At 47.6% G+C, this 27,053-nt stretch overlaps 5 protein-coding genes across 16 annotated transcripts in view; 3 read left to right on the forward strand and 2 right to left on the reverse strand.

The window, feature by feature from the left end:
- Positions 1-5,093, forward strand: part of dnm3a (dynamin 3a) — a 53,610-nt gene extending 48,517 nt beyond the window's left edge. For 3 of the 6 annotated variants that reach the window (XM_015356443.2, XM_015356445.2, XM_069194400.1), the window contains one exon: positions 1,687-3,909. In XM_015356443.2, coding sequence (XP_015211929.2) covers positions 1,687-1,765 — 79 coding nt within the window. In that variant the 3' untranslated portion in view covers positions 1,766-3,909. Of the gene's footprint in view, positions 1-514; positions 3,910-4,572 lie in introns of those variants that run through there. The other 3 variants (XM_015356444.2, XM_015356447.2, XM_015356446.2) reach the window with 2 other exon arrangements.
- Positions 5,094-5,727: 634 nt separating this feature from the next.
- Positions 5,728-12,493, forward strand: LOC107078504 (uncharacterized). Of its 2 annotated transcripts, XM_069194410.1 has the most exons (7): positions 5,733-6,008; positions 10,484-10,542; positions 10,916-11,048; positions 11,281-11,411; positions 11,502-11,616; positions 11,811-11,875; positions 12,371-12,493. In XM_069194410.1, exons 1-6 carry the CDS (start codon positions 5,916-5,918, stop codon positions 11,814-11,816), a joined length of 537 nt encoding a protein of 178 aa, XP_069050511.1. In that variant the 5' UTR covers positions 5,733-5,915; the 3' UTR covers positions 11,817-11,875; positions 12,371-12,493. The 2 variants fall into 2 exon arrangements, with proteins under 2 accessions (XP_069050510.1, XP_069050511.1); XM_069194409.1 differs by lacking the exon at positions 11,811-11,875 and having other exon boundaries at positions 5,728-6,008; positions 10,849-11,048.
- Positions 6,387-9,871, reverse strand: pigc (phosphatidylinositol glycan anchor biosynthesis, class C). Of its 2 annotated transcripts, none has more exons than XM_069194406.1 (2): positions 9,738-9,871; positions 6,387-7,623 (listed from the first exon to the last, which is right to left on the reverse strand). In XM_069194406.1, exon 2 carries the CDS (start codon positions 7,614-7,616, stop codon positions 6,732-6,734), a length of 885 nt encoding a protein of 294 aa, XP_069050507.1. In that variant the 5' UTR covers positions 7,617-7,623; positions 9,738-9,871; the 3' UTR covers positions 6,387-6,731. The 2 variants fall into 2 exon arrangements, with proteins under 2 accessions (XP_069050507.1, XP_069050508.1); XM_069194407.1 differs by lacking the exon at positions 9,738-9,871 and adding an exon at positions 8,756-9,670.
- A 1,122-nt stretch (positions 12,494-13,615) lies between the features above and the next one.
- Positions 13,616-17,742, reverse strand: tmed5 (transmembrane p24 trafficking protein 5). 2 transcript variants are annotated; one of them, XM_015356227.2, is made up of 5 exons: positions 17,646-17,742; positions 17,321-17,533; positions 16,081-16,178; positions 15,205-15,391; positions 13,616-14,398 (listed from the first exon to the last, which is right to left on the reverse strand). In XM_015356227.2, the coding sequence occupies exons 2-5, from the start codon at positions 17,495-17,497 to the stop codon at positions 14,180-14,182; spliced, it is 681 nt and encodes a 226-aa protein (XP_015211713.1). In that variant the 5' UTR covers positions 17,498-17,533; positions 17,646-17,742; the 3' UTR covers positions 13,616-14,179. The 2 variants fall into 2 exon arrangements, with proteins under 2 accessions (XP_015211713.1, XP_069050509.1); XM_069194408.1 differs by having other exon boundaries at positions 17,642-17,696.
- A 1,039-nt stretch (positions 17,743-18,781) lies between these two features.
- Positions 18,782-27,053, forward strand: part of suco (SUN domain containing ossification factor) — a 40,653-nt gene continuing 32,381 nt past the window's right edge. For all 4 annotated transcript variants that reach the window (XM_069194402.1, XM_069194403.1, XM_069194404.1 and 1 more), the window contains exon 1: positions 18,782-19,091. In XM_069194402.1, the coding sequence (XP_069050503.1) occupies positions 19,036-19,091 (56 nt within the window). In that variant the 5' untranslated portion in view covers positions 18,782-19,035. The remainder of the gene's footprint in view (positions 19,092-27,053) is intronic.

A 27,053-nucleotide genomic window follows, 5' to 3' on the forward strand; every position in this document is an offset into this window, starting at 1 on the left:
CTTGATATTGTTTAAAGCGCATTTTAGTGGAGTATCAGCTCATTTGTACTGGTGTGTTAAGTTTCTGGCAGGTTTATCAGAAAGTTGATTTCATTCACAAGAAAACAAATCCTGAGTCTGTGAAGATCCCGCTTTCGTCAGTGAAAAAACACCCACTGCTCAGCCCGGTTGTATTCAGGCTGTGGTTAAACTCAATGAGCTACAGTAACTGTATTTTTTCCCACTCTGATACTCTTGATTTCTCTCTAACAGTTTCTCTGCTCTCTGCTTTCCTCCTTCTCTAACTCCCCGTGTCTCTTTCAACCCTTTTTCTGTTTTCTGTGTTTCCTTGCCCTTTTGACATCTGTCTCTTACCTCACGTCACCTCCTTCTCTCCACCACCACGACTTCTCTGCTCGTTCTCTCCCCCCCCCACACTTCTCTTCCTCCTTCATCACTCTTTCTGTCATCGCTGCTACTTTTGTCCTTCCTCTTTCCTCCCCCTGTTTCCGTCTGTCTCTCTTTCTCTCTGCAGCCGGCGGCCTCCTCCCTCTCCTACCAGACCCACGATTATACGTCCTGGAGACCCTTCCCTCCTGGACTGAGAGGCTGCGAGCCTTCCCAGGGTCCCCCACCCCCCAAGCCCGACCAGGCTTGCCATAAAGTCCTGCATGCTCCCCACCCAGTGTGCTCAGTATAGCTCCTCCGTGTCCCAGTATAGTAGCCATGTGCTGTGCCTGCTGTCATGGTGTTTCATTGTGTCTCAGTGCTGTCCTGCCTGCGGTCTGGTAGGCTGGGTAGGCATACCTCCTAGTTCTAGTTCTTTCTTCCCAGACCATAGCTGTTGGGTAAATTGTACCAGCACACTGATTTGCAGGGTCACAGTGAGTCTTAATGGCACAGAGTATCAGTATCCTGGCGCTGCCCTCCCAAGACTGTGTGCCAGAGAGACACAGTGCCAACGCAGTACGCACTCCCAGCCGCTGGCTCTGGCTGAAGATGCACTCACGAGCTCGAGAAAGTAGCCTGAAGAAAATAGATCGCAAACGATGGTCTCGGGCTCTTTCCAGGTTTTTGGTTTTGCAGATTTGGTGATTTAGTGCACACATTTACTGTACTGGTTTGTGTCTGTGTTGCATTGAGGTCTAGTTTGTCATACGCACCTCTGTCCATTAACGTACAGTGTGTGCACATGTCCGTCAGCGTGCTTATGTCTCTCACCTGCCTGGATGGCAGGGCTAGAGTAAGCTCCCCTTTATAGCTTTTGCTGATAGTTTGCTGGGTCTTTGTCTGGCTAAAAGCTACACATAAGAATACAAGCGCATAAGGCATTTTGGACTTTGTGACTTTTTACATGAAGCTAAAGGCTGAGGTGACACAGTATGTTCATATACTGATTCTGGTTATTGTATATTTACCACCTTATCTGTCTTTCTGCCTTTTCTGTTTGTTTATGAGTTCCAGAGTATAATGAATTCTATAACCGAGTATTGTGCTAATTGATTACTGTTAGTCTGATTACTGTATCAGTTTCTGGTGATCTGTGTGTATCCCTGTCTCTTGTCTCTGTATGTGTGGCAGTCTGTCATTCTTCAAGTGCCGTTTGCTTGTTTTTTGATGCAGTACAATAAATGTACATCCATCGCTGTCTGCCTGATATCCTAACTGCCTGTCGGTGTGTGTCTGTCTTTGTTGGTTGACTGTCAGGTGTTCCACACACAGCCAGCCTGTCTCTCCATCCGAGTGTGAGTTAACATCACAGACAGCGCAGTGTCGAGTGTGCTGAGAAGCCTGTCAGCTGGATCTTGTGATGAGGACTATGGCGTGGGGCACACAGTGTTTGGGGGAGAGCAGAGCAGTGATAGATACACTGTGCCAGTACTACATGTACAAAAGTCCGTCCCGGATTTGGGATTGTACATCACACTCCGCCTCCAACCTCCTGGACTGCTGCAGGACATAGATGATCTTAGTATTGCATGCCTGGGAAAAAGATTGTTGTAAATGAAATATTAATAATATTGACATATTGTACTCTCCAAAGCCAAGGACTTGATGTTGTAATTTTCTATTAGCGATAAAGGGATGTATGCGCGCGTGTGCCTGTGTGTCTGCATTTGGTGTTGTTGTTGTTGTTGTTGTTTCTGTTGTTCAGGTCAGTTTGAGTCATTAACACCACAACTTGACTGGAGGAATTCAGTTCTCCGTTCTGTCTGATAAAAGGGTCAGGGGGTGTCCTGGCGGGGACGGTATGGAGGGAATGTGTGAGTTAGATCTGGTCCTGACAGCTGCTCCTGAGTTTGCTTTCGCCAAGCTGAAAAGCAGATGTTTCCCACGTCAGAGCTGCCTCAGAAAGTTAACGGCTGTGGGGCCACTCACTAGTCCAGTCTGCCAGTTAAGATTTGCAGTGCCATAGTTACAACGCACTATTGTGTGTACTGCTGGGTTCTGATAAGTCATCTCTATGCCTGGTATACAGTATATACAGTAGTACCCTCCGTAGGTATTGGGACAGTGGTGTCAAAATTGCCGTTTTTGCTGTTTGCTCAAACAATTTGGATTTGAGATGAAAAGATTAATGAGGCAAAAGTACAGAATGTCTCATTTAATTTTCTTTTTTTTTCTGTGCATATATGCTTTAGCGTTTTAGATGAAATAAAAATGAAGGGCAAGCTGTGGTGAGTTCACCCACAGCCAGTTCTCACCCTTTAGATCGTATCAATTAGTGTTGGTGACTGTTCCAGCCCTGCCTTGCTAAGCAGACAGATGGAACACCAGGACAATCTGCCAGAGCTACAGTACAAGGTGTCACTGGAACTCTAGACAGTATAAATGATCTTTTAATACCATTAATTTTTGAACAGGTTCCAATCCCCAATGCTCAAATAAGACATGACTGTTATTGTGTGTTTTTTACATTAAAAGTCTGCACTACAGTATACACACAGCAGCTTTGATACGTGTCTGTGTACCTGGCACTTATACATTGTACACCTGGTGAACAAGTACTTATCAGAACCGCCCAGATTAGTCTATTCCAAAGAGACAATCCTAGGCAAGTGTTGGTTGATTATCAGACACCTGTGTGGTTAATATAAGCCCTGGTTGTTATTGCAGATTCTCTGTTCCTTAGGTACTCGGGTTCCAGAGAGTAAAAGGACTTTGGGTCAGACATGTAATGGGGCTTCTCTGTGGCTCGAGATTTCTGTGGGCTGCTGTGAGCGAACAGTGATATGTTCATTCGTACAGGACCGCCTTCACTGCCTGCTGTCTCCTAGCAGAGCAAGGTCCACAAGTCCAGGAAAGGAAAACAGACAGAGCTCGAACCCGTACTGCATGGTGCAGGTGACATTGTGGAGCTCTGGTGTGAGCTGAGATGTAGTGGGGGGGCTTTGAGAGTACTCCTGTATATTAAAGCTCCAGATTCCTCTCCCTGTGTTTAGGATTTGTAATCGTATGACTGCTTCAAGCCTCTCTGTCTCCCTTGCAGTCAGTCTGTTTTGGAGTCGAAATGTTTGCTTGTCTTTTTTCTCTGAACACCCAGTCCAGTTAGTCTGCCCTGCTGTGTCTCTGTCTGCCTGCTGGGAATAGTGCCTGTGCCCCCAGCCATGCCCCACCTCCCCCAGCCTGCTCCCATCCTCAAGCTCAAAGTCATTCCATTGTGTGCAGGCCGGGGGACCCCCTGTCCCTGCCTCCATCTTCCGATCTGCCCCCCACCCCTGTCTTTTTTACTCTGGCGCTGTGTCAGTCTTTGTCTTTGCTGTAAGACTGTCACCATGATGCTGTCCTCTGAGCCGACTGTATTAGGCTGTATATAAATATTTTGGGGACGATTGCTGACTGTAGACAGTGTCTTATGTAATCCTCAGTCTCTCTATATCTCTCCAGTTAAACTCTTGCTGTTCAATAAATCCTCTGGCGTTTCCAGTCTCTGGTCTGCTGTCTTTCTTTGCTGGTGTCTCCCTGCTCTCCGCTAATTCTGAAAACAGCTCAAAGTGCACTGCAGTTGGACATCAGCCATTCTGTTTCTGTTTTGTTCAGTGCCACAGAGATGATTTTATCTTTCTGGCCGAACGCCCTTGTAAAAGAGTCTTCTCTCTCAATAGATTCCCTTCTAGATAAATGAGCAGTATACTGTACACTGGTATCTATAGGAACCAGTCCCTTTTGCCAAGTCTGTTCTTTATTATTTAAAGATTTTTTTTTTAAACAAGCAGTGTAGTGCAGTGTTCTGAATACAAGGCTTCAATCTGGTTTCAGGTGTTCACACATGGACAGGTGAGTGTCTGAGGTTCTTGACAATGCTGTTAAGTAACCAGGTAGGTGTGAAACGAGTAGCATGAGGGAGAACTTGATGCCCTGGTAGCCGTGTGCTCCGATTCTTACCTCGTAGTGTGATGTAAGCTCGGCGTCCATCTCGCCTGCAAACTCTGTTTCCCTTACAGTGCCCTTATCCAGTGTGTTTCACCTGAACATGTTCCAACTCACTGCACAACAACAGTCTTGCAGACATATTATCAGTTTTACTTCTGCAGGTAACCATTGATCGGTCTGCATTATTAATGGATTCCCCCTGTCTGTGTTCTTGTCCAGGAGACTTCCGCCAGCTGTCCCCTTGAGGCCTCCGCACTGAGCTCCACCCCTCCACCCAAACCTCTTGTCACAGGTCCCACCCTTTGTCCTGCCTTGGACAGTGATCTCTTAACATGACGACTGTCACATCAACAGGACTCTAGTCCCTGCCTTGAATCAGAGTCACCCACCTACAGCACCATCGCTGCCCCCAGACATCTTTTATCATGAGTGTCTGTCAGTAGAAGAGTTCCCCACTTCCCTCGCTTTTCTCCACGTTGTAAGATACTTGTATTTATTGCACGTTTGCAATCCAGGCTCAAGTGCACCAGATTTCAAACTGGACTCTGCTTGACTTGATTGCTCCCTGTCCTGTCTGTAGTATCTACTTACATATTACCTGTTATTTAGCTGGCTGCCAACCTGAACTCCACATCTTTTCTGTGCTGTAAAGCGTGTGCGTCTGTCTGTATGCATCAGTGTGGCCCCCTGTAAATAAATACTATTACAAATAATGGTTCCCCAGGCCGAAATAAACAGTTTCTATTTCGTATCTGTTTTTTTTATTTGTTTTAGCCTGCCCTCTTCAGAGTGCACTGCTGCTTGCTTCTACAGCGACAGTCCCTGTAAGGCCTGAGTAATTGTTGAAATTATACATAATACAAAACAGGTGGCTGCAAACAGTAAATTTAATATAGACCGATGACAGGAATAACATTAAAAATGTTTGGCTGATCGTGGAGAAAAAAAAGGAGTTTTTTAAAAACTTTTTGTGTTTGCCGATTATGACAACTACAATCTGAGCTGGGTGAAGTCTGTTCGAAGCTCGTATTAGGTCCACATCCGATATAAGTTCAGTGAACACGAACGAGCTGGGCAGGACGTTGCGTTTGTTGGGAAGGTGAACGTCGTTACTGTCCAAACACGTGACAGCTGTGTTGGCGAAGCCTGGTCAGGCTGCCCTGACCTTCTGAAGAGTGAAATAAAGAATAATACGAAACCAAGTGCTGACCATTTTAAAACAAACGCCTTATCTTTACTCCAGAGTGGCTCAGTAAATAAAAGATATAAAGATGAGCGAGGCCGCCTCGTTTACAATTTAAAGCGAAAGGCGTGCGGGGGGAGTCCGCTGTTTGAGCTACGTTTCTTCCTTCCTGTTCAAAGCGGCCGTGGTTGTCATGGCGTCCAGAGTGGACACTGTGACGGGAGCTCTGAGGCGGTATCCACACAAAACACGATTAGAAAAAAAAGAAAAAGTATAAATCCAACCAAAGAAGGAAAATAAATACGAAAGGAGGCCTTGGAGAACAGTTGCGAAGCCCCTCCACTCTCCCAGTGCGGGGGGATCCGGGGACCTTGGAGTGATGGAGCAGCCGGCGGCGTCTCTGGCAAGGCAGGGGGGGCTGGAGAGCAGAAAGCCGAAGACGGGGGAAAAGCCCAGGGCCGGCGAAGTCAAGGTGAGAATCTAGTGCCCTCTAGTGGCCCGACACGCTGATTGCACTGGGATTCGTATTCCTGCTATTCTCTCGGCACTTGCACAGGAAGGTATGGTAGGGAGTGTGGCTTTTTTTTTTAGTGTATAGATTTTTTAACGTTTCCCAATCGATATTTCAGACACCCTCCGATGTGTGGACAGTCTCCTCATCAGAAAAAAAACTAACGTTGTTATTCAAACATCAAAAATACATTTAATATAAAAAGTACTAAACAAAAGTCAGTGTTATTCTGAACAAAAGCATTAGCCATGACATGCCAGAAAGTCTGGAGACACATTCTGAACCACCAACCCTAAAAAGGTACGAAACAAAAGCATGGCAAGATGACGGGGACGAAAGGCAGTTTCCGTTTAGGTTTATTTGAAAAGTAGCTGTGTAACAGCAGGCAACAGTACCTTGTCTGGAAGACAATTTACAGTTCAGACTTTAATAGGATGAAGTGAGAATTACATATTTCAAAAATAAATAGATTGACACCACTTCCAGCTGCTCTGCTGAGGGGAGGTTAGCTGTGTGCCCTGTCATCTCAGTCGTGAGCAGCGTTATCAGCAGGATTTAAGAGTATTTGTAGCTGGAAGCAGTACGTGCGATCCCAGCCTCCAGCGTGCGATTCCTTGCTCCCACGTTCGCCTGCTGGGTGTCTGGGGGTCCGGCTCTCTCCGCCCCTCCGCCCGCGGACCAGCCTCACTGCAGGAAGCGGGACAGGTCCTCGCGGATCTCCGCCTCGTCCCAGGGCCCCTGGATGTTGTCCTTGTGCCGCTGCAGGCGCAGGAGCAGCAGGGGGCACAGCAGGGCGAGGGAGAGCAGCAGGGCGGCGAGCAGCGCGGCGCCCGCGGGCGTCAGGCTGGCCACGCCCGCCACGCCGCCCAGCGACACCAGCGCGGCCGCCCAGGGGTAGGCGCCGGGGCGGGAGGCGCGCAGCCGGTGCAGCAGGCAGGGCCAGAGCGCGAACACCAGCAGGGCGGCCGTCAGCGTGGAGAAGGCGTGCAGGGCGCCGGGCAGCCGCGAGGCCAGGCAGACGGAGGCGAAGAGCGCGGCGTTGAGCGACAGGCTGCCGGGGGGGCTGGGCGAGGCGTAGGGGAAGGACACCAGGTGCGCCAGCAGCATGAGGGCGGCCATGGCGTGCACCGTGTCCGTGCTCACCGACTCCGTCAGCGTCTTCAGCACCGGGGAGAACCCGAAGGTGAAGGCCAGGAAGATGGCCGCGCTCTGCAGGTCCGCCCAGCGCGTGCGCGCGCACCCCCCCCGCCGGCCCCCCAGCGCCTCGTACGCGCCGTAGCCCAGCAGGGCGCAGGGCGCGCTGGCGGCCAGCAGCAGCAGCGGGGGCAGCTGGCCCTGCTCCATGCAGGACCACAGCGTGAGGAAGATGGCCACGCAGGACAGCTGCTGCGCCACCAGCCCGGCCTCCCGCACCACCGGCCAGTACCGGTACCGCCGCACGCCCACGTTGTACCGCAGCTCCTCCAGGAAGCGCCGGTCCACGTAGTTGTCGGGGAACGGCTGCCGCTCGTACAGGACCTTCCGCCACGGCACCGCGGGGGTGGATCCAGGGTCGCTCTCCGCCCCCATTCTGCCCCTGCGGGAGAGTAGCACGGCTGTGAGGGCTGGCACTGCACTGGCACTGACTGAGGCTGACCCTGAGACTGACACTGGCACCGAGACTGAGACTGGGATTGACACCAACTCTGGCACTGACATTGAGACTGGCACTAGGACTGGCACTCAGACTGAGACTAGGACTGACACCGACACTGACATTGAGACTGGCACTAGGACTGGCACTCAGACTGAGACTAGGACTGACACCGACATTGAGACTGGCACTAGGACTGGCACTCAGACTGAGACTAGGACTGACACCGACACTGACATTGACATTGAGACTGGCACTAGGACTGGCACTCAGACTGAGACTAGGACTGACACCGACACTGACATTGAGACAGGCACTAGGACTGGCACTCAGACTGAGACTAGGACTGACACCGACACTGACATTGAGACAGGCACTTGTACTGGCACTGACATTGAGACTGACACTGACAATGAGACTGGCACTAGGACTGGCACTCAGACTGAGACTAGGACTGACACCGACACTGACATTGACATTGAGACTGGCACTAGGACTGGCACTCAGACTGAGACTAGGACTGACACCGACACTGACATTGAGACAGGCACTAGGACTGGCACTCAGACTGAGACTAGGACTGACACCGACACTGACATTGAGACAGGCACTTGTACTGGCACTGACATTGAGACTGACACTGACAATGAGACTGGCACTAGGACTGGCACTCAGACTGAGACTAGGACTGACACCGACACTGACAATGAGACAGGCACTTGTACTGGCACTGACATTGAGACTGGCACTAAGACTGGCACTCAGACTGAGACTAGGACTGACACCGACACTGGCATTGAGACTGGCACTAGGACTGGCACTAGGACTGAGACTAGGACTGACACCGACACTGGCACCAAGACTGCACTTGTACTGGCACTCAAACTAAGACTGACACTGGGACTGACACTGACACTGGGACTGGGACTGGCACCAAGCCTGCACTGACACTGACATTGAGACTGTACTTGTACTTGTACTGACACTGGCTGTAGACACCCAGGCAGGAGCGGCGGGCAGGTACACTCGTCACACTGACGGCACGGACAATGACCAGCACACCTGAATCACACACCTCGCTGCGCTACTGACAGTGCGAACGGCACAGCACAGCCGATAACTGCTGAAACACGCCTCTCCTGACCCACATGTCAGCTCTGTTCACGTGCTGCAGCGGATCCCAGTCCTGGTGCTGGAGACCCACAGTCCCGTTGGTTTTTGTTCCAGCCAAGCTGTCAGTCACACTGTTGAATGTTTTAATTGCCTGAATGACATGATTAATTGGACCTGTGTGACTGTTTTCAGACTATAAACCTTCAGGAGGCAGCCTTTTAACCATTACATTTCCTAGTTGAAATCAAATCCCAAACTCTTGAGTTGGAAAAAAAAACACTTGCAAATGTTACAATCAAACAGCTGATGAATTCAATTAAGGCCTCAGTGAGGTGATGAAGCTCAGCTGGAATGAAGGACCTGCCCTACACAAACGACTCTACCCAAAGGGTTGTGGGGGTATGGAACAAGCTGCCCAGCCACGTTGTGGAAGCTGATATCCTAGTTTCTTCCAAGAAACAGCTGGGTGAGATACAGGGTCAGTTAGTTGCTAACTACCAGAAGGGCCACATGTGCTGAATGTGCTCCTCTCTTAAGTGCACTAAATTAAACTAAGGCGGCACGGTAGCGCCGTGATGAGCACTGCTGCCTCGCACGGCTGAGCCCAGGGTTCAATTCTGGACCTGCGGTGCTGTCTGAGTGGAGTTAGTATGTTCTCCCCGTATTCGCGTGAGTTTCTTCCGGTTTCCTCTCCTGGTCCAAAGACCTACCGGGGGGTTAATAGGCCCGGGTGTAACCGTGTGCGTGTCCTGCGATGGACTGGCTTCCCGTACGCAGTGCACCCTGCCTCGCACCCGTTGCTTGCTGGGACAGGCTCCGGTTACCCCGCAACCCCGAACTACTGTAGATGAGGCGGGTAGAAAATGGACTACAGGAACCAGCCGGTACGGGCTACAACAATGTTAAACACATGTCGGTATTTAATTCAATCTCCCTGAGCTTACCTGTTATCACAACGCCGTATGAAAAAACATTTCCATTTCTCTGATAAGCATGTATTTCACTAGGAGAATAAAAGTCCTCCCAAAACAAACGTAGAAAACAGGAAGCAGTGAGTGATAGGCTACCACTGATTTCACGAGTGTTATAGAGCGACCTGCATCTACGTAGTGTCTTCAGTAGCCGAGAGCGCCCCCTGTCGAGGAACTGTTAAAGCACCATTGAGGACACTCGAGTCTATATTAAGAGGAGAACGGCGTTTCGATAACAGGTCTGCCCAGTAATAAACGATAGCACTTATGCTTTATCTAAAAGCGAATCAGACGTCATCTATGTTATCGGCTGTTCTAATTGTTAATCTAACCTGGAATAATAATGTAATTATTATCTTCCGCTCCTCTAAACTGTTAGCGTCTTTCTACTGAAAGCTTGAGGCTGAACGCTGTCTCTGCAGCCTGCAGGTCGAGAAAATGTCGGGAATCGATGTCCAAAAGGGAGTTTGCAGGTGTTAAACAGGTTATAACTTTACAGCTGCTCAAATACTCTGTGTTTTAATGCTGTATTCACGGCATGTCACCCGAAGAGAAGTATTAAACTGAATAATTAATAACATTTCAAAGAGGGTCTGATAGTATGGGTCGGGGTCTTGTCTCTGAAGCGTGGCAGCCCGTCTGTGGAGCCGTGGGCGCGCTCAGGGCGGTCTCGCCAGGCCCAGCGGTTTCTCAGCAGCGCGGCTCTCTCTCTGCCACAGGTAACCCGGGTGAATATCGCCCCCCCGTCCCGGCCCTGCAGGAGGGATGCTGCGCCCAGGTAAAGAGTACACACGACCTGACACGTTCATTTCGGGTGTTTTGCAGAAAACGGAGTCTTTTTTTTTCCTTTGAGGGGAAAAAAAAAGCTCTTTTAGAGTCTTGGTGGGTTTAAAGTACAATGACAGCCACTTCTGGTCAATAATAAACGGACTCCAGGTCACGGATTAGAGCTTCTTGTAATGGATGGTCGGTGAGAACAGCTGTTATTGGTCCGTTCAGAGGGAATGAACTGGAAAAGGCGAGACTGTCGACGCTTGTAACAAAGCAATAGGTTGTCCGCTTGTGATAAATTCCCGCTGTGCAGCACCTCTGAGCTGGCCCACAGCCCAGGGGGACAGCAGCAGCGTCCTGTCCCCGTGTCTCCTTTCCAGTCGCCGTGCTGTGACGAGGAGGGCTGGGTCGTGGGGAGCCCACGCGCATGGGACAGCACCCGCGCCATTCAGAGCTGCCGCCCCCACCTCCGGGATCCCGGCACCAGACCCAGGGACCCTCCAGACGCAAACGGTACTGCCGCTCTCCTGCGCGACTCGTCCCCTAGGCCTTAGGCACGTCCTTCAGCTGCGGGCCTGTAGCCGCAACAGCCGCTGCCGGAGCAGAGAAAAGGTCACAGACCAGAGGAGCCGGTCGGCCCGTCAAGCTCGTTCAGCTGAATAGTCTGCGGATTTTAACACCCGTACGCGTTTCTCCGTTGGTGGTCTTCCGTGTCGTTGTTCCTGACCCCTCTGCTGCTCCCCAGGGCGGCGGCGGCGCGGCCGGTCTCGTGCAGCCCGGGGCGGGGCCGAGAGCCGGAGTCCAGGGGCAGGAGGAGAGTCCGCTGCCGCCCCCCAGAGACAGGACCAGGCCAGGCTGCCGGCTGCTCAAGGCCAGGTGAGATGCCGGCGGCAGCCAGGGGGGCCGAGGCTGTGCGATCAGTCCCTGCTCTGGTTCTGCTGGCTAACTGTGGTGTCCTTCCCCCAGGCTGAGGCCCCTGTGTCTGGCGGACGTCGGTGGCCCAACCGTGGGTCAGTGTCAAGGTATCGTCCCTGGACACTTGTGCGGTCAGCGCAGGACCCCGGCACCCACAGTCCCGCAGGTAGCCTGGACAGAGCTGGGGCCTCTGGTCACTGGCCATCCTACATTTCTGTTCACCTTCACGAAACTGGCTTCAGCCAAGGCTGTCGGGACTAGGCCATTCACACCTCGCTAGATTTAGCTGTCTGGTCAGTTTTCCTCTGACAGGTGCGAGACAGGAGCTGTGATTCTGTGCTTTTCTGCCCAACTGTGCAGGGCTGAGGACAGACAGGCAGGCAGGCGCCCTCTCTAGTGTGACGAAGACGACTCACCCTCAGCTGGTAGGGTAACTAAGAGCAGCACAAACACTCCCTCCCATTCACACACCTCAGGAAAATGTCAAAATAATACAGTCCAAAAGGGCGGGAAGACTTCATTGTTCACACTGAACTAATTATTAGAAAGAATATATTATAGTGTTCTCCTCTGTCCCATTTAGTGATTCAGGCCATTGCATTGCTCAAGGGGTGACAGTCACCACTTTTAGGCTTTTCAAGAGCCTGGCCAAAGAGCGCCAGTTTTTAAGCTACACCGAGATCTTCAGCCACTCTCAGAGCCACAGCTGAGGGCGACCTCAGGATTGTCCAACAAGGTGAACTCGATGGGCTCAATTCTGCACCTCAGTCTTATGTAAAATACTCTATTAATGCACACAGTACCGTCACAGATTGATCATCCTCACCTACCACCCTTCATTAAACTCGTTTACACTTTCAGTATCTTCCTGCATTATGAAGGTCCTATTGTGGAGTTCATGTAGGTGTCTTGCCTTGCAGACTGCATCTCCTGAAATCTTCACTCCCAGAAGATGGCGCTGTCTACTGGGCACCACTGTGGACAGGAACTGCAGTAATGTGGAAGCTGGTCACACACAAATAAACAGGAGCCTTTTTCCCCGATTCCTGCTGCAAGCAGTCATTTATTGTCTGTATGAAGGCACTGCCAAAGCCGGTCACGAATTTCAACTGCAATGTCACATTATCTACGCGAGCAGAGTGACGTCTCCCTCTCAGAGCCAGCGGCGAGCACACTGACCCCTTCATCTTCTAACACGTCACTGTGCGCCACCTCTCCAAGCTGGTTAGTAACATGACCCAGGCTCGAACCCGCAGCACATGAATCAGGGCGCAAAGGTAAGTCTCTTTACCAGCTGAGCCACTCTGCAGCTTCCTCTTGGCTCGTTTTAGGAAGGTCTATTTCTTATTCCTTTACACATTTAAATAATTTGGAATCTATGTAGAAAAGTGAACTGGAAAAATATACACACGCTTAATGAGGTCAGTTGAAAATTTAACTTGAAGAAGAGGAGAACCCAGAATCTGTCATGTCTCGGTGCGGCAGGTCGGGGTTCAGGGGCTGAGTCTCAGTGCAGCAGGTCTGGGTTCAGGGGCTCTGAGTCTCAGTGCAGCAGTCCTGGATTAAGGGGCTCGGAGTCTCAGGGCAGCAGGTCGGGGTTCAGGGGCTCTGAGTCTCAGGGCAGCAGGTCAGGCTTCAGGGGATCTACATGTCGGGGCAGCAGTTTGGGGCTCAGGGGCTCTGTGCTATGGTGCATTAGTTTGGGACTCAGGGGTTCTGAGTCTGTGGTTCATCAGTTTGGGGCTCGGGGGCTCCAAGTCTCTGCAGCAGGTCGGGGCCCAGGGGCTCTGCACTGTGTGGAACAGAAGCTCATGAGGGCTCACCCTCTGGGACTAGGACTGTTTCACAGTAAGAAGCCTGGCACTATTCAGTCAAATGTGAAACCTCCTTTTCAGCTCTGGCCAGGAGCCTCTTGTTGACGTCAATAACACTGCTATCATGTGAAAGCCCTTTCCGTCATCCCAGTGTCTCTCTTCAGTCATGTGGCCAGGATCTGAAGACGTGCAGCCTCATTTCAGATTGTTTGCATAGCTGTACACATGGCTGCCGTGGGCTGTGCACTGAGCACAGCTTGTAAAGGGGATAAAGTGAGCAATGTCACTAATCCCTCAGGGCACATGAGGAGTAAGCCAGAATCACTGCAGACGTGTACAGGCACAACAATGTAAAAACGTAAAACAATGTTTCAGCAGAAATTAGTCATAATAATAAGTCATCACATAAATGGCTTCTGCTCTTTTTTTTCTAATTTCAGAAAATGTAGTTTGATCTTTAGAAGAAAAATTTAGATCAGACCAGTCTCTCTTTGACACAACATGTAACAGTCCCTCTTAACATCAACCATCTTCCAAGACAAAAAGAAAGCCCTCAGGAGCAGAGATAATGAGCCCTGATGAAAAGAAATCGCAGTTCGGGTTTTTGCTGGAGGTATTGTAAGGTTCGTGTGCTGAAGCAGCGATTTGCCTTCACCCAATCCATGACGAAGCGCGTGGGCTCCGGTAGCGCTCCGCTCTTGAGCTTGACCTGTCTTTTCAGTCGAATTAAACAAGAAGACCACTGGGCAGAGAAAGCCAAGAGTGGGGACAGACTGTAGAGGAGTCGGCGTTGTGTCCAGGAGCAGCCTGCCGCCCGCCTGGCCCCCTCCCCCAAGCCCTGTGAGCGGCCCGCCGGGCTGGGCCTGGCCTGGCCTGGCTGGGCCGCCTGTCCTCCCCCCCCCCCGTCCGGCTACGCTATGTGCGGCTCCTCCTCTTGTCGTCGAAGAGGCTGCGCAGCAGGTAGACCTGGACGCCGGACACCAGCACCATGACCAGCAGGTTGGTGCAGGACCACAGGTTGACGCGCTCATAGTTGCTCTCCTGCAGGTTGCGGTCCCGCGCCTCGAACGCCCGCAGCAGCGTCTGGATCTGGACGCTCTTGCCCAGCCGTGCCTTCACGCTGTTGATCGTTTCCTGGGGGGGGTGGAGAGAGAGAGGTGGCGTGAGGCTGCAAAGAAGAAGACACCACCTGAGCCACCCGGCCCGTCTGCCTGCTAGCCTGCGCGAGTGGCTCAAGGATCACGTGCGCCTGGGTGGCAGCTGTGATTGAGCGGCTGTGCAGCCTGTTTCCTCCTCCCGCCACCCTTTGCATAAATTCCAAACGGCTCCTCCAGGGCCTGAGCTGTGCAGACCTCAACCCGGCTCCCCACCCTCCACGCCCCGCTGTCGGAAGCAAGAAGGAGAAGGGGCAGGAAGGGGAAAAAAGAAGGCTGTGACCTTCTAGAGGTCACAGATGTGGACTTCAAAAGAGTTCATTTAAAGAGAAATGAATCCGACGAACCCGCAGCCACCAGTGGAACGCCACTCACAATCACGACAGGCCCGAAGCTGCGAGCGTCGTCCCTCCCTGTTCCCCTCTGATCAAGCGGACGGCCGCCAGGCTGGGGTTTATTACACTGACTGCGCGATGGCATGTGACCAGGAACCGGGCGAAGGCTTGGATCTGTTTGAACCCAGGAGGACAGAGCCTGCGCCCATGTGCTGAAACAGAGGGGGGCAGCTGGCTGCCTGTGCTCAATGCTGGCTCGCGGCCAGGGCGCTGTGACCCCAGCTCCAGTGCAGAGCTCTCTGCTAAATAAACACAGGGGACAGAGCGCCCTGACCAGTCACCCCCAGCCCCTGCCCCTGCCCAGACTGGGGGGGCACATGCTCAGTGGGGCCAGGCTGGGAGTGGCCTGACTCCTGGGGCAGGGGAGGAGGGGCGAGGGGAGCAGACGTACCATGATGTCCTCCAGCTTCATGTCCAGCAGGTCTGTCCCGTGCACGTACTCCTTCCAGTCCTCCGGGTCTGGCCCCTCCTCGGCCTCCATGTTGTCCAGGATCAGCTCGAAGAAGACGATCTTCTCCGACACGGAGCTGAACGTGTTGTCGAAGCAGAACATGTAGTCTCCATCCTCCGCCTCCACCCTGCAAGAGAGGCGCACAGCTGAGCCCAGGGAAGCCGGGCAGCGCAGAGGGAAAAGCGGACCTGGGTGCGAACAAGCCCAGCAAGAGCAGCAGGGCAACGGCTGATATAACTCAGCAGTTTACAATTCACGAGACCTTATTCAGCAGAAAACCTGGAGTGATTTTTCTGCAGAAATCCTATAATGGTCACTTGCACAGGAGTCTCACCAACCCTCCTCCTGGAGACCCGCAACCCAGTTCTTCTAACAGATCACCCTAGAACCATCACCTAATGCCTGGGAGCACCTTGCTTAAGCAACTGATCAGTTAAAAAATGTGTCACTGAAAGGGAAGACTGGTCCTTGAGGACTTCAGGAAATTCTCATTTTTGTTTCAAATGATTTCGAAACCAACCACCCGCTTAACTGATCACAGTTAAATAGTTCCAGGCCCTTATTTAGAAAAATAATTTAAAATCTGCCAATAAGAATGGGGGGGCAGGGGCTCTCCTGGACCAGGGTTGGACGCCTCTACTGTAAAGGAATAACAAAGGCTTTAAAACCACACATGCACCACGGCGTACTTTTGATCCATCTCACAGAAAACTGTAGGAGGGATGGGCGGGTTGGGCTGCAGGGACGCAGAGGTGGAGATCAGCACGGAAACAACGTGCTCCTCCAGGAGGCGGGTTCGAGACGGCGGGTACGTACGTGTGCACGCCGTCCGATTTCCTGTGATCCCTCACCAGCACGTTCCCCGCCGGCGAGGACAGGTAGAAGTCGACATCCAGCCCCGCCCCGTCCAGCACCTGGAGCCCCCGGGCAGAGCCGGGGAGGAGAGAGGACGCCTGTGAGCCCTCACACGTGAGCGCGGGGGAGAATCGCAGTCGGCTTTCCCCGAGCTCCGGTCATTCTCACAAGCGGCATCGACCACGCCATTTCAGCTGATCACTAACATCATAGTATCATTCAGCCCGGCGAAGGTACAAAGGCAGTGTGGCGCAGGGAGGCGAGATGAGGGCGTGTATCCTGACATGCACAGCTGGGCGAGCGCTCTGACGACAGGCGTGGTGATTCATCTGGCTGGGAAACGCGCAGTCCAACGATTACGAAACCACCCCAAATATTTGAGCACAGAACAGCACTGCCTACGACTTCGTGCCAGCCATTTAAAACCTCAAACCGTTAGAACCCGCTGCCACACAGACTGAGACTGAGATGTTTCACGATCAGTTCTCGCCTCACACTACCATCTCCACCCACCCAGTCGCTATTGTTCTATACAGTATTGAGCTCTCTTCGCTGAAAAGTATTTTTACATTACAGGGCGGCTGCAAACAGAAACGGCTCATATCTTAAAGACGGACAAGATCGTGCTCAACAGGAGAAGAGACAATCGAGCAGAAGAAGAATCCAGCCGTCGTCAGGTCCGCATATATACAGCTGCACGAAACAGCAGGACATCTTTGACTCCAGGTACATTAGAATTCCCCACTGGCGACAATGGTTAGGAAAGGGGAACACACACACACGCAGTCTGCTTCTAATTCCGGTAGATGACTTGAGCACAGAGACACCGCATTCCGGGTCCTGCCGGCACTGTCAGGAAGGTGAAACGGGAGAAGCCCTGGCCATTGGGCTGCTGTCTGGGGAGTACGTCTCCGTGCAGACGCAATAAAGCAACATCCCGCTGCCCAGTGCAGCCCGTACGTACGGAATGAAATCTGTAGCCGAAATGCCCCTTGTCGGTAACATTAGCCAATAGTTTTGAATCCTGGAGACCATCTGAAATAAACGAAACCATCTAATCGCTCGAACGAAAACTGTTCAGGTTCAAAATTGGCGCCGCTCGCAACAGCCGCTACTAGCAGCTGCACTAATCCCTGCGATAATGAGCGTCTTGCTATCAGCACATTTATTACCGCTTGTATTTTAAGTACCCGTTAGCTACCTGGTACTCGATCTCAAGGGAGGCATCTTTCTTCATGGTCTGGTAAAAGCACTCCTTGCGGCCGGCGGGTAGGGTGAAAGTGAAGTCGCTGTCCAGGGACTGGGAGAAGGCGCAGGCGAACTGGACCCGCATCGACACACACAAGGACAGCAAAGCCAGTACCGCTAACACGTCCATCCCTGCTCCACACCCCCACACACGCTGCACGGGGGACTAAACACACCGAGACAAAACACGAACTGGAGTGAGATCCTGCAAAAAAATATAAAAAATAAATAAGAGCACTCGGTATTTCTGATCAATACAGCAGAAATCACGCACTTACAATCGCAACTCGCCGAAACTTCCTCGGGCAGCCCAGCCAGTGAGCGCGAGGCGCAGCGAGGGGAGGCTCTCTCAAGGACCCCTTGTCAACCAATCACAGCTCGGCACAGGATCAGAGGTGGGCTATTCTAAATGCCTGTTTCAAATTGATTTAAAGTCTAAAAAAAGCCTAACATTAATAAAATACTGATTATGATGTATTTAATCAGGTTAAGAAAATCTGTAATGCACTATTTTCTCTGAAGGCTGGAAAATCCGTCAGTAATCGTGTCTCCCAGTTTCTGGTGGAGTTTCTGGGACTAGTAGTTTTTCTGTGGTTCAGGGGGGCAGAAATACTTCATATCCCAGTTCGCGTAAACTGATGTTTTTCTCTTTGGACAAAACAAAAACGATTTCTAGATGTTTCTGCACCTCTGCCTTTCATGATGGCGTTGTTAAAAGTTACAAGGACCAATTTTGTAACGCCAAACATGTATTTTGTTGTTTTAAATGGTTGCTATCTCAATATAAATAATATACTGAGGTTTTTTTGTGTGTGTGGTGTAGAAAACTGACGTTCTCCCTGGCTTCCAGCCTCAGCCTGTTAACACAAGTGTCGCTTTTCTTCTAAAGTACGTAACTGCTAACTTCCATTCCTACCCATGTCGTTTCTCTATTGTACTGAAAGAACACGCTGATTTTAGCTATCTTTTAAATTCTGAAGACATGGAAAAATGCTTTCATGTTTGCATCGGAATTCTCAGTTTGTAGGTTGTTGTCCTTGGTCTAGATTATTTTCATAATGTATTTAATGCTCGGTTAACGGTTCTCTATCCCTGTCCTCTGTATTTGTAGTATTACTCTGACATACATAAACAGGATTTGTGAAGCAATTTGGAGTGGTAGTATGTAAAAACACCTTTATATTAGCAAACCTCCAGACAGCTGTCGAAAGGAGGTCTTGACTCTCCTTTAATCGTGAAATTCTCCGTGCAGTCTGTTGCACAACTGTGCTTGTGCTTATTACAGTATTAATAAGGGGGAGTGCAAGAGAAAATTCGATGACGCGTCGCACGTCAGAAGTTCCAACTCAGCTCGAGGACAGGCGGAGCGGGAGGAGCTCCAACGGTCGCGTCACGAGATGGGGCGTGAATGCAGGCCGGGGGAATAAACCGTAGCAGCGCGAGAGGCAGGAGCAGCTTGAAGAGAGACCGAGAGGAGGGAGTGTAGGCAGGTGGGGGGTAGAGTTCACACAGATATTACAGCCTGGCGTTTCTATTTATCCCTCTCCCCTGTGTGTCCGTTCAGGTATTCGAACAAATAGGCTTCCGAGGGTAGCGGAGTCGGTATTGCATTGCCATTAAAACGAGGACAAGAGTAAGAAAAGCGAGGATGTCCGTCCCCGTAGGAAGATGATGAAGGAGCTGCGCCGTGTGTTGGTGTGCCTTATTCTCGCTCTCCTGTGCCGGTAAGCTAGGGACATCTCGTTTCTTTACTTGGGCAAAACTGTTTTATAATAATGCTTGTTAATTAACCTGTCCCCCCTGTCCTTCTTTGCCTCATCTGGAGACGTGTTTAAACAAAGACGGTTTCTGTGTTTCTGCCCGCCGTGTGTCAGTCTAGTGAAGGCCCCGAGTGCACTGGATGGCATGTAGCTAACAGGATGGATGTAGCTACGGCCAGCTGCCGGTATCGGGATATTGGCAGGGATTTAGTAGTCATTTTGTTATAGTGCTGTTGTTTTTTTGTCCAAAGGAAGATTCGCGGTGTGGTATTCCTCGATGACATCAGAGGATGTTGTGAGCTGGACACCGCTTGGCTGCGTTCTTGAAATTGACAGCCGCCTCCTGTCCGTCTTCCGTGTGCCTCTTGGGTTAGTCCGCAAATCACACGCATGGCCAAAAACAAAAAAAAAAAGTCTGTTCAATTATTGATCGGCCCCGCCATCGTCAGAGCGCTTGTTCCTGGGCTGTTTTGCTGGTCGCTTCCACGCGTCAGCCAGCGGTTGCCAACAGCTGATGTGAACAGGCGGTGTTGTGTTGGAAGAGAGCAATCAAGGCGGTGACGCAGGTGGGAATACCTGAGCGTAGGGTCCTGGGACAGTTTTTTAAAGATGCATTTTGCTTAAAAACCTCATCGGGTTTTCTTATGATCAGGAGGGCCGACAGCTGGCGCCTGCATGTGCAAGTTTTATTTTATACCTGCCAGACCATCTGGCAGAGGGGGTTTTCGAAAGGGCAAATGAAATTGATGTTGTCCTTCCCCGTTTGCTGTTTTCAATAATCATAAGTTAAAGTGTCGGAAATTAAGAAGAGACGCAGCGAAACTGTGTGCCATCTGCTTGCGTTCTGACTTCGCTTGAATATGTGGATAAAGGTTGAGGCTGATCGTGAAGTGAGCAACAGGTGTTCCTTGTTTCGTTGCTTATTCCAAAAGAGCTGCAGGGTTTCAAGTTATAGCCAGGACTTTATTGCGAAAAAAAGTGAGCTTTTTGTGCATTTTATACCGTTGAAGCAAACCTGGTTACAGAGCATGCTTGTACTTGCTTCTGGGTGAAATCAGAGAGATTAAAAATAATTCTGATTGTGGAAAAAAATCAGTTGTTTTTCTGTGAATCTCAATCGGTTATCATCAAGCAGTTTTAGAAGACCTCCACACTGCACAATCCTAGTTTTTGTGCTACACAAGGATGAACTTGTGTATTTGTTGTGAACAGGAAAGTCGCAGGTCTGAAGTAACACTTCAATTAAAGACTTAATTTTAGGAGCTTTTTATCATTAGTTGCCAGATAGACATGGAGCAGGTTGTCCTCTTTGATGTTCTGATTAATGATGGTAAAAAGAACGGTTAGCAAAAGATTAGTGCACCAGTGAAGCAGTTTTTGAGTACAGTATATAGGAATAATGTCTTTTAAATCAACAGCTGTGTATATTTCTAGGCATTGTTTACCCTAGATTTATAGTAGAAAAGCACCTACTGTATCGGAAAAGCAGCGATTACTGCCAGAATAGAAACAAAACGGTCCCATTCATCCAATGTATGCTTTAATCTAATTTTTCATGATTTTCATCAAATTATTTGAAAGCCATCTGCATTAAATGAGCCACATTTTAAACAGGGTGTTTTTTAAAATTCAAGATTCGGATATGAATCGTAGCTGTGATGAAAGGTTTGTTAATGTTTTTTATACAATATGATAATCTTTTGTTTGATTTCTCAGAAATGGGTTGTTTTTCCATCAAAAACTATGTAATGAGTCTCTGCTGTAGGTTAGAGGCACGATCTTACTATATCAGTAAGATGGGTGTGTCTTAGTAAGACTGGTGGTGTGATTTCGTGTCAAGGATTATTTTTTTTAATTTAATATACTACCTAAAGTAATGCAGAGGTAATACTACAGTTAGGAAACAGCCGTTTTACAGGTTAAACTGTGTTAATGAATTATTTGGTGTGGTACAAAATAAAAAGCTACTGTAGTGATCAATATCTCCACAGACAAGCCTCCCAATAATTATTGTGCCCAAAATGCTTTTATACTGTTTTCTTCCAATAGCAACACCACACATAGTTCTTTTTCCCATATAGTATGATATCTAAAAAATTACAAGTGCCTGAGACAAATTTGAGCATTTCTGAGATAATTTTTTCTAATGCTTCATTTTACTGGGGCAATATCTATATAGGTGCAAATCTATTTCAAATCAGAGTTGAGCAGTTTAGGGTATGATGTCCCACCTATGGTGTCTGGTTGCTTGATGCTGAAGTGCTAAGTTAAGCGTATGTTTTGAGATGCGGTCCACAGTGTCCTCTTCCTACATTTTGGGTAGTGTCTTGGTTTTTATATGCTGAGTTTAGTTTGCTTAAAAGGTTTGGCGGACTGTGTAATCTTGTTGTTAGAAGTGTTGGGTCATCAATACGTAAAGCCTAGAAGCTGGCACTCAGCAGTCTTTGAGTAGGAAATTGTGCTTGTTCAGACATGTGGGCATCTCTGGATAATTCCACCTCCAAAACATTAGCTGGATTTTTGCCTTTTCTGTAATCAACAAATTCCTGTATTGTTATGATATTTAATTCATACAAGCAAGTCTGATTTTTTTTTGTTTTTCATTCAAATTTTGTGAATCTGTGAGTGGATTTTGCTGCAGTTGCGCTGCCTTTCATCTCTTGAACACGACATGGTTCAGCTCGTCTCCAGTTTTGTGATGTGCATTAACGATGCTATTCTTATCTCTGTGGCAGAAATGTGGGTGAATATACAATGTGGAAAAGCTGAACAATAAAAGACTTTAATTGTATTGCCACTGTAACAGTTTCTGTATAAATTGCAGTTTAAGGCTGATCTAGGGGAAGTAGTTTCAGTTGTTTCTGGAAATCTCAAAGGATAAGTTACGAAAAAGAGGAAAACATTGTAATTACAAATAAGAGTGTTTCACACTCGGGTTATACAGTCTCCAATGCCAATTATAACACCTTTGGAAAGAGGCAGTAAAGCACAACAAACGCCTGTGGTGAATGTTTTCAATAACAGGAGTGTGAGGTATGTTGCTTTGGGGCCGCAGGAAAAGGGAAGGCTGTGTGCAGTGACTTTACAACTGTAATCGTATCTGTAAAGTACCATGGGCTCTGTGTGGTTGAATTCCCTAAATATTACTATAGCTAGAAGAACTCAGACTTTATATGAAAGGCCCCCATTCACTTTTATTCTCATGTAGTTCATGAAGAAGGTCTTTTTAAATTTGTATTTGAACCAGTAAGAAAAGAACTTCATTTAAACATGGCCATTTCAAGCTTGCCCATATAAGCCTTATTTGTTTTCAGAGGCAAAGCACATCAAGAATTCTATGGCTGTTTGTTTCTCCACAGCATGTGAAACAGTTTGGTAATTCAAACTGTTACTTTATACTTTCTGTGAAGCATTTGCACGTTTTGCCTGAAGGCAATTGCAGTTTTTAGACAAACTAGGGGAAGGGATGTCAGAGCAACTATCTGATTATCTGCATGCTCTTTTTTTAATGTGAGTCACATGATATTGGAGCTTGGCAGCTGTTTTCTGTATGATATCAGTTGCTCAATTGATTCTTGAAGTTCCAGGATGATGTTGCATAGGAGCCCCTTGTATGCTTTCCTGGTTAAACAAGCTGGTGAATAAAAAAAAAAATAATAATTGTAGTCTTCTGGGAGATGCTGACAGTCTTGGGCTTGTGCTGAAGAATGCCATCACCTAGAAATGTCAGGCACTTGACTGGTGGGTGTGTGTTAAAGCTGCGCTTTGATTCGCACTGTGTCTGAACAAACAAGCCAGCATTCACTGGATCTGAGAGAAGGGAGGGAGGCAGCCTGTGGGAATGTGTGACCCTGACATAATGGTTGTGAGCTGCCTTGATCAAAAGACTGAGCACCTTTAAGCATGCTGTGTCAGTTACTGTTCAGTAAAGATCCAAACTCTTTTGTAAAGAAATAGCAGTTTGATTAGATGTGCCTTTCAGTCTTTTCAACATGTAACAACACAAATTAATATCCTTATAAAGCTTCCAAGAGTGGATACCTGTTCTGGTTATGAGATTACTTTTGAACCCCACTTTACTGTATTTGCTGTTTTTCTCTTTGCAGACAATTGCAAGACATTGAAATAGGGTCCCTGCATAATCCAAGATGGCTGTCTGACTGCTGTTTTGCTTTCTTGTTAGTCTCTGACCGCAAGCTGCTCCTGTGCAGAATGTCCTTGGTCCATTAATTATATGCTTAGAGCTGGCAGAACTGACATGTTGAAGTGAAGTTCTGTTTAAGCAAAGATTTGTTTGTAAGTTTTGTTCTCATACTGGCTACTGCTGTTTTGGCTTGCATGTTGTGGCTGTAGTTTTTATGCCTACAATGGGTCATTGGCTGGCTGGCCACAGACTCCATATTGCTCATTGTTGACTGCGGTTACTGCTGTTTGGCCAGTGAGCTCTAACTTTTGTTATAAGGTGAATGTAAGTGGGTAAGAGCATGCCTGGAAGCCTCCAATCAAAAAAGCCACAGCTTGTACTTTTCTAGTGTTCAGCAAGAGATGGTGGGAAAAGACAACAAAGATGTTCTTGAAACTTGCACTTGACTGTTATAAAAGACCTTATACTGAAAATTAAAGCATATGAACGTTTGCCAGCTGGCGACTAACAGACTGATCTTTGAGAGTTAACCGCTATTTTTTCAAGTCATCTTACACCTTGTCATTGACAAATCGTATGACTGTGATAAATTAAGTATGTATTTATGATAGAAGTTCACAACCATACAGCTCCAAGCAGATGCCTTTAAAAAATAATCAGAAGTTGGTGAGCACCTACACAATTACAAAGTTTTAAGATTGACTCACTTTACATTTAGCCAACTACACTTTACTTAAAAATATAAAAAAATATATAAAGAATGGTGTACAAATTACTCTTCAGTTTGCTTTTTATATTCAGTGTTGAGACTTGGAGTTTTCCTCCTTTTAAAGAGGTAATGAATGGTGAAAAAATAAATCGGTACCCACCATTATATAACCACATTTCTGTTTCAGTGCTGCATGTTTCTCTTATGAGATGTGGTTTAGATCCAAAGGTCTTGTCTGACTGGACAGAATGTGCATCTCGATTAGGATGTTTGATTTGTTCGTTCTGCTGTTCTGGAGAAACACAATGCTGACCAAATAGCTTTCAAATCACATTAGATCACATGATTAGTTGAGCAGTCCTGGAGCTGTATTTAATCTATTTTGATCTTTATCAGTGTCTTTTATTCATTTCCCCTTTCCCAGTTCTAACATAGTTTCGCTGCTGAACCAGAAACAGTTACAGTGGTACAGTGCATTTCATAGTCACTTTGCAAAACATCTGAAGTCTGTGCTTTTGCTCTCTAGACCAAATCAGTTTGTACGGGTCAGTGCACACCAGATGCACTCCATTACTTGTAATTTAATTGATTCTCTTGTTACTAAGGAGTCACACCTTCCTGTCCCAATATTTATATTCTCTTTAAAATGGTATTCACAAATGTTTAAATTAAATAAACACATTGACTTCTCCCTTACGGAGGTTGTTGTATTTTGAGTTTGAGTGTTTAGTCAAGGGGAAGTAGCAGAAGCAGTTCAAGACCTGATATAAGAACTTTCAAGGTATAATACCTGCATTCCTGATGACCGATCAGGTGCCTGATTAGCAATTGTGCGTGCGATGTAAATAAAGGCAGACATCTCACCTTTGCAGATCAATTTATGACACAGCAGAGACTCCAGGAGCAAATTCATGGTCATACCTGGAATCTACATTAGTGATTTATCTGAAGATGCCTCTGTAATGTGAACTTCTGTTTTTTATATATATTGTCTAATAGGAGGACATAATGGAAATCTCTAAATCGGTGCTGGCAGCCCTTTTTTTTTTCTGAATTTCCTCAGTATAATAGTTATTTGGAGAAAGAGCACTTTAAATGTAAAATTTTCTTCAATACCACGTATCTGATTATATTTCTTCTTTCTGTTTCTGAAATGTTAAGAAGACTCCCAGATATCTCAGCCAGTAAAGGCTCTGTGGTAACTGGTTCGAGAATGGGCACATCATTAACCCACTGGGACTGTGACTCCCAAGGAGCTGCTGTCTGTGAGGGTGGTGCATCTCCTCTGAACAGCACTGATTCCTTATGTACAAGCTGTGGTGTCTGTGACATAAAAGATAAATAGCTTCAGGTGGGTCACAGGAGTCTGCTTTCACTTTTCATTCTCCCCATACGGTTGCAGGGTTTGTAGCTACAAGCCAAGATCTGAACGAGGTGAAATCGAGTAACGACAACGGACATAAGTAACAATTCAATATTAATTCTACATTATCTTTTGCAGAGGTGTTAGAACTGTCAAGGATATTATGTAAAAAAGAGTGGCTTTCAGATCTTGTGAAATGAGAGCCCCAATCCAGTTAGTCAAAAAACACCTCCATCTAAAGATTGGCAATACCTTGAGGTCACAGATCAATTAATCAGATCATTTGATTTAGGGAATTAAGTCTGTCTAGGTTTTTGATCCAGATGATCCCTAAAAATCCTTAACAAATCACCTGCTTGGTGGATCATATTTTTATTTGCATATTGATTATTTTTTGGTTACCTTCAGTAAATAAAATATATAGTTTGCAAGCTTTCTAAGAGCCAGGCTGAAGACCTGCTTTAACATATTTGTTTCTTCTGTTAAGTGCTCTTAAATGTAATACCTACACTGCCAGTGTGACCCATTTTTTAGGTCAAAGAATATTATTGATTTTTACCATGTAAGCCTTAGTAGAGAGCCTTTTTGGAAGCTTTTTCTAGAAGTCAGTTTTCAAAGCATAGTCATCTATGTTTTAATTTTGCAAAATAATAACATAGGGAGAGTTTAGTAATAACTTTTACTTTTGAATGATTTATTTTGCCATGTCTGAGTTTGATGGTGTTTTTGTCTATGGTTAGAGTCAGACCCACAAAATATAAGTCTGCTGAAGCAATACAAATATTTATTGTTCATTATATACATTTAAAAAAGATAGAATTGCCATCTGTTGATACACCCACCCACTGAGTTTGAAATTGGGTTACAGCAGAACCCCTTGCCATCGTTATCTATCCCCAGAGTCGATGGAAGTAGAGGGATTAGCTGGGATGAGCTGGCTTTACTTCTTTTTTGCATGCAGAATGCTGACGGATAAGGCTGCTGTGTTCCTGACCCAAACAAGTGTCGGAATGTGTTTGTCTGAGCCACTGCCCTCGTGCTGCCACTGTCCCACTTACTGGGCTTCTCTGTCTGTCTGGATGACACAGCCCCTGGCCACGTGGAACTATGTCTTATGGCTTCAGTGTCTGGTCATGCCAGAAAAAACCTCCCTATTTTTCATCATGAATTTGCCGGTGATGTTAAGGTCTATATTGTGAGTCTAAATAGAGATGACATACTGTTCACTGTTTTTTTTAAGCTTGGTATTCTTGCTGATATTCTATAAAAAGTTGAGGTTGTTTACACTGAGCTGCACTGGACCTATAAAAGCTGGATGGGAACCTTTAATCCCATTTAACTTTTTTTTGTCAATCAATGTATTCAGTTCATTTAATTAAAATCAGCGGTAATGATATTAAAGTTTTTACTTCACATATAACTACATGCACTTGCATGTAAGTCTTAGAAACTGTATAATTTTAAGAGCATCTCTATAAAAACATTGGTCTTTACAGGATGTTTTAGATGTCTGACAGTGGCTTTGATACCCATTTTCTCTAATATCTATTACTTTAGAGAGAAGCCATACCCCAATACATGCACAGTCCTTTGTGTAATTTAGTATACCTTAGTAATTTAGTATACTGTGGGTTACCAGTTGTCTTTAATTACTAAAAGGCTCTGTTCTCTACCTTTTGTTTTAGTGAGCGGGTATTTTAAACTATACAT

The sequence above is a fragment of the Lepisosteus oculatus genome, chromosome 9, assembly GCF_040954835.1.
Source record: "Lepisosteus oculatus isolate fLepOcu1 chromosome 9, fLepOcu1.hap2, whole genome shotgun sequence".
Taxonomy (NCBI): Eukaryota; Metazoa; Chordata; class Actinopteri; order Semionotiformes; family Lepisosteidae; genus Lepisosteus; species Lepisosteus oculatus.

Coding starts and splice junctions, on each gene's coding strand:
- LOC107078504 (XM_069194409.1), top strand. CDS start 5,916: ATGGAGCAGCCGGCGGCGTCTCTGGCAAGGCAGGGGGGGCTGGAGAGC. Junction 10,543..10,848: donor AGGAGGGATGCTGCGCCCAG/GTAAAGAGTACA, acceptor CCCGCTGTGCAG/CACCTCTGAGCTGGCCCACA. Junction 11,412..11,501: donor TGCCGGCTGCTCAAGGCCAG/GTGAGATGCCGG, acceptor TCCTTCCCCCAG/GCTGAGGCCCCTGTGTCTGG.
- pigc (XM_069194406.1), bottom strand. CDS start 7,616: ATGGGGGCGGAGAGCGACCCTGGATCCACCCCCGCGGTGCCGTGGCGG.
- tmed5 (XM_015356227.2), bottom strand. CDS start 17,497: ATGGACGTGTTAGCGGTACTGGCTTTGCTGTCCTTGTGTGTGTCGATG. Junction 16,179..17,320: donor CCCTTGAGATCGAGTACCAG/GTAGCTAACGGG, acceptor CGGGGGCTCCAG/GTGCTGGACGGGGCGGGGCT. Junction 14,399..15,204: donor TGAAGCTGGAGGACATCATG/GTACGTCTGCTC, acceptor CACCCCCCCCAG/GAAACGATCAACAGCGTGAA.